At 50.1% G+C, this 5600-nt stretch overlaps 1 protein-coding gene across 1 annotated transcript; it reads right to left on the bottom strand.

Moving 5' to 3' along the window:
• Positions 1 to 2086: 2086 nt before the first annotated feature.
• On the bottom strand, positions 2087 to 2758 carry LOC135205250 (protein FAM200C-like). Its single transcript, XM_064235599.1, has one exon. The coding sequence runs from the start codon at positions 2756 to 2758 to the stop codon at positions 2087 to 2089; it is 672 nt and encodes a 223-aa protein (XP_064091669.1).
• Between the last annotated feature and the right edge of the window lie 2842 nt (positions 2759 to 5600).

The raw sequence follows: 5600 nt of genomic DNA, 5'->3' as shown, positions 1-5600 counted from the left end.
GTGCATTTTGTGGAGGCTCGCACACCCCCTCCCCTTTCCAGCCAGGCCATCCCCCCTCCTCCTGGCCTCGTCTGCACGGGTGGGAGCAGTTGGCCATCTTGTATTGCTCCGCCGGTGTCTGCCGCCGCCTTGTCTCGGAGTGATGCTGTTGTCGTCACGGGGCCCATCTTTGTGTATTCCTCCGCCAGTGGCGTCTTTCCCCCTCGCTCAGAGGGGAAGTCGTGACGTCACCACCGCTTGTGACGTCACTCTCATTGATGACGTATCTCCCAGTTGCCTCCTCTGGTCCGCCTCTCTCAGCTGCGACGTCATCTCTGCTGCCCAGTTCGGAACATCTCCCTTCCTTGTCTTCGGAGCCTTCTCTGGCACATCAGTCCGAGATCATCTGCCAGGCAGTTCTTAAGAGGCTGGACTCTGTTTTAGATGTGAAGTTGGCTGCCTTATCGGTTGGGGGGACTGGTAGGAAACGCGTTGCTTCGTCCCCGCCTTCCGAGAAGAGTGCGCATAAGAAGCTAGTGCTGTCTTCCTCTCCCTCTTCCCCCTCTACGCCTGGTAGGCGTCTTCAGCGTTGGAAGGCTAAGGGCTTTGCCCTTCCTTTGCCGCCGAGGGAGGAACAGCACGGACGTGTTCCCGAGAGTGCTGTGGTTTCGGGCAGTGTTTGTGATGTGTGTTCTACAGGGGTTGCTTCGCCGCCGAATCTCGTACGTGCTACCACCCTACCCCCCCTTCCGTCCTTGCACATCGCGAGCGTGTTGCAACCTCCCCCGTCCGTGCACATGATGGTAGTGCTCCTTCTTCTCCCAGGCCTATTTGTCACCGTAAAGATCAGAAGGCGCCTGTCAAGAGGTCAAAGGTAGTGAGCACGGAGGTGGTGCAGCCGAAGTGTTTGCTTGCTTCCAAGTATTCCACTATTAGGGATTCTCTGTCAATCTCGAGTGCTCGAGTTTCCCCCCCCCATCTCACGTACGTACGGCTGCCACGCCCATGTCTGTTCATGGACGTCTGGAGTCACCTGTTGAGGTAAGTAATGTGCCTGATGTTACTGTAGGTCCGTCTCGGAGGCTGACACTTGGACCCAGCCCAGATAGGCTAGTAGGGGTTTCAGACTGTTTGCCTACTAACCCTTCTGTGAATTTTGGTGAAGAAAATGCGTTAGAAGAGCCTACACATCCTTCTCGTCGTCGGTCCCCAGTGCCAGAGCAGGAAGAGGGGGACACGCAGGAGTTTCTGTCTTCCTTTTCGGAGGTTGTTGATCTCATTCGTGGGTTCAACAATTTGGAAAGTAGGACTCAGGCTTGGTTGTCTTACACTCCTTGCTTGGAAGCCTTGGTGGGAGCTTCTCAGGACCCCAAATCATCTCTCCAGCTGCCGTTGTCAGGGCACGTTCAGTCGGTCTTGCAGAAGGTTAATGCCTCTGTTCCTGACCGGAACGGTTCACTTTGCTCTAGAGCAGTGTTTCCCAACCTTTTCCAACCCTAGCACCCCCTGTTGTCATGTCTAAGCAGTCCAGCACCCCCTAATTATCTTAATTATTAATATCTTATTACTAGGTAACTAGAAGGATAAAGGAATGTGAAGTGTACTGCTTGATCAATTTTATTTTGTTCATTCCTTAAAACTAACACATAATACCAATATTGTTTATAAAAGAAATAAAAAAAATGAGAAAAAATGAAGTTGCATGGATTTAAATATGTACAACTGGGTAATCAATCATACTGTACATATATCAATGTGATTCTTGCTGTTGCTTATATGCAACTAGTTTCTCAATTCAAGGCTTTGTGTTGGCCAGAGCCACCCTCATATCATGAAGCAACCCACTTTGAAGTCGGTTCCGGGCAGTTGTTTTGATTTGGAGCATGGTGGAGAAAGCCTTTTCATAGAGGTAGGTAGTTGGAAATGGGATGATCATTTCCAGCGCTGCCTTTGCTAATCCAGGGTATGCTACCAACTGATCACACCAGAAACCTGACAGCGATAGTGTGCGAAATTTTGTTTGACAACCCTGGTTCACCTGCAGATCAATAAGCTCCTCCTTTAGGTTATCATCATCATCCATATCTGCCAAGAAGGGCTGCTGTATCTATTCTGGAAATGAATGATCCATGGGAAAGTATTGTGCCATAGTGGTCTCTGGGAGTGAGAGGTGAGCAACAATATTTTCTACAAGCATTGGCTGGATTGTCTTGTTTCCATGTTTTTCATCCAGGATAGGAAAGCTTCCCACATTTCCTCCCTGGATTCGACGCTTCCACAGTGATATTTTCTTCTTGAAGGCTTCTACCTTCTCTGTACAATCAATATTATTAGCAAACATGCCTTGCATGGACAAGTTGAGATCATTCAGATGACCGAAAATGTCTGCCAGGTAGGAGAGGGAGAGAATGAAAATTTCGTCCTCAAAATTTTCAGCAAAATCACTCTGATACTCATGGAGAAATATTGCAATCTCATCAGCGAGCTCTGCAATACGTGTCAGCATTTTTCCACGAGAGAGCCATCGCACTTCAGTGTGGAAGAGAAGCACCTGATGTTCACTTCCCATCTCCTCACAAAATAACTTGAACACTCTGTGGTTTAAAGCACGTCCCCGGATGTAATTGACAACTTTAACACAGACGGACAGAATTTCTTTGAAATGAGATGGCAATGTCTTAACCGCTAAAGCATGGCGATGGAGTACACAGTGCTTCGTAATGATATCTGGTACCCTCTCCTTCACTAGAGCAGCAAATCCAGACTTATTTCCCAGCATGGCTGGGGCACCATCTGTGCAGACTGATCCTACCTTCTCCCACTGGAAAACTTGTAAAGAGTAAACGTGTGTGTGTACTCTACATATTGATGGCTAACTTCGTTTTATTATTACTATTATTATTATTCAATTCTTGCACACTTACACTTCTTACTTTTGACCAGAAACTATCACGGAAAAGGTCGACATATTCATTTCAGATAAAGAATCAACATAAAACAATCAGTTAATTGTAATATATCTAATTCAGGAAAAATAATAAGCAAAATGACAACATGCACACTGATTCAAAACATAGTCTACCCACGTGCTACGAAGCCACTCGCTTCTGATACCAGGGTTCCAAGATTTTAGTCTTACACACACACACACACACACACACACACACACACACACAGAGTACCGAACGTGTACTTTAGAACTGGTCACGCCTTGCTAGGAATTGATATTTTACCGTCATGTGTGTATCGCTTCCCAGCACCCCCAATAATTGATTTCAGCACCCCCAGGGGGTGCTAGCACCCCAGGTTGGGGAACGCTGCTCTAGAGGCTCTACCAAACTACTACCCCCACCTCTCACAAGACATAGGAAGTACTATGCTATGAGCTCTGCGTTTTTGTTGTCACGCCACCTTAACCCAGACGTCATTCGCCTGAAACCAGGTTTGACTTTGGAACAGGTGAGGTCAGTGGCTCCGTCCTTATCTCCGCAAGACGCCTTAGCTATGGAATCTGAAACGGCGGCCCTCCATGTTGCAGACGGATTTTCTTAGGTCTTTGGAGCTCTGGTCTGTGGTGATGTTGCCCAAGATAGCTTCTGACAGGTCCCCTGATGGGTTGGTGAGTGCCGCCTCGCTTGCCAGTCTTTTGCAGTCCGCAGTCAAGGCATTTTCTTATTTGGCTCACCTCGGTGCCAATTTATGGGCTAATCTTCTTTTGGATAGGAGGGACGCAGCTTTGTCTAGGATGGAGAGGTCGCTCGACACTGAGTCTTTGGTGGCCTTGAGGAACGGTGATCTGTTGCAGTCGCAATTTTTGTTTCCATGGACAGAACTCGAAAATGCGAGAGACCGATGTTGGGCTGACACCAAGGATCGACTGGTGCACCAAGCCGTGTCTAAATCAGTCCCGCCCTTGGAGACGTCTGCCCCCCCCCCCCCCCCCTCCACCCCCGGGGGAGTCCAGCAGCAATCGAGGAGATTGTTGCCTTGTAGGCCATCGAGGACCTCGAGTTTGGCAGAGCCTTCCCGTTCGACACAGCCCAAGTCTCGGGATCAACGCCCCTTTCGCTCTCGTTCCTTTAAACCTAGAAGAGGCCCCAGGGGCAGAGGCCAAGGGGGCCACCGGTAGGTTGGGCGCCTCTTCCTCTCCTGCAGTATGGGTGGGGGGCCTGGCTGGCCATTGGGCCAAGTGGCAGGGTTACGGGGCAGAGAAGTGGGTGGTAGATGTCCTTTGGGTGGGATACCTGTTGCCATTCGACTTCTCTCCTCCTCTGTCGGACAAGCCGCAGCTCAGGAAGACGTATCCCCCAGATTCTCTGAAGTTCTTGGCTCTTCAGGAGGAAGTGCAGAAAATGCTGGACAAGGATGCGTCCGTCCCCTGGGTTTTACAGTCACATCTTCTTGGTGCCCAAGGCGTCAGGAGGATGGAGGTCTGTGATCGACTTATCCACCTTGAATCGCTTCATCAGGAAGACACGGTTCAAGATGGATACCCCATGCTCGGTGTTGGCAGCCGTGAGGGAAGGCGACTTCACGCTGTCGATAGACTTGAAGGACACATACTTCCAAATCCCTGTTCATTCCACGTCCAGGAAGTTCCTTCGTTTCTCTCTGGCGGACAAGATCTTCGAGTTCAAAGTCTTGTGCTTCGGGTTGACCACAGCCCCTCAAGTGTTCACAAGGGTCTTCTCTCTCGTGTCAAGTTGGGCCCATGCTCAGGGGATCTGTTTGTTGAGGTACCTCGATGATTGGTTGGTCTTGGCAGTTTCCAGGGAGAAGCTGCTGCAAGACAGGGATCGTCTTCTTCAGTTCTGCCTGGACTTGGGCATATTAGTCAACCAGGAAAAGTCGAACCTCCTACCCACTCAAAGGATTCTCTACCTGGGCATGGTCATCAATATGACAGTGGCAAGAGTTTTCCCGTCGGATCAGAGATTGGAGAAGTTGCGGGCTGTGGCTCGCAACTTCCTTTCAAAGTCGCATCAGTCAGCTCATCAGTGGCAGGTTCTTCTGGGAGTGCTATCTTCCCTGGAGAACTGGTCCCTCATGGGCGTTTTCGTCTTTGGTCTCTGCAATGGAGACTGGGGGAATTCTGGTCTCCGACGGGGGATTATCCCCTGTTTATGGTCCCACTGTCTTTGAAAGTGAGAGAAGACCTTCGTTGGTGGTTGGACAACCAGAATCTATTGAAGGGCATCCCTCTGTGTTCTCTCCCTCCGGACTTCTTTCTGTTCTCGGATGCCTCCCTCGCAGGTTGGGGTGCGCACTTAGGCGGCCTCATTGCTTCAGGCGTTTGGGGTTTAGAGGAAAAGCAGCAGCATATCAACGTCTTGGAGTTGAAGGTGGCTTTCCTGGGTCTGAAGGAGTTTTGGGGGATGGTAGAGGGTCACTGTCATTCTCATGTCGGGCTTCCTTCTGTTCTCGGACGCCTCCCTCGCAGGTTGGGGCGCGCACTTATGCGGCCTCATCACTTCAGGTATTTGGGGTTTAAAGGACAAGCAGCAGCATATCAACGTCTTGGAGTTGAAGGCGGCTTTCCTGGGTCTGAAGGAGTTTCGGGGGATGGTAGTGGGTCACTCTGTCGTTCTCATGTTAGACAACACCACGGTGGTAGCCTATGT

Source organism: Macrobrachium nipponense, chromosome 49, assembly GCF_015104395.2.
Source record: "Macrobrachium nipponense isolate FS-2020 chromosome 49, ASM1510439v2, whole genome shotgun sequence".
NCBI classification, from domain to species: domain Eukaryota; kingdom Metazoa; phylum Arthropoda; class Malacostraca; order Decapoda; family Palaemonidae; genus Macrobrachium; species Macrobrachium nipponense.
The sequence above is the reverse complement of the archived record's forward strand: the minus strand, read 5'-3'. Positions and strand labels throughout refer to the sequence as shown.

Excerpts from the sequence above, each read along its gene's own strand:
- LOC135205250 (XM_064235599.1), bottom strand. The coding sequence starts at position 2,758 with ATGCTGGGAAATAAGTCTGGATTTGCTGCTCTAGTGAAGGAGAGGGTA.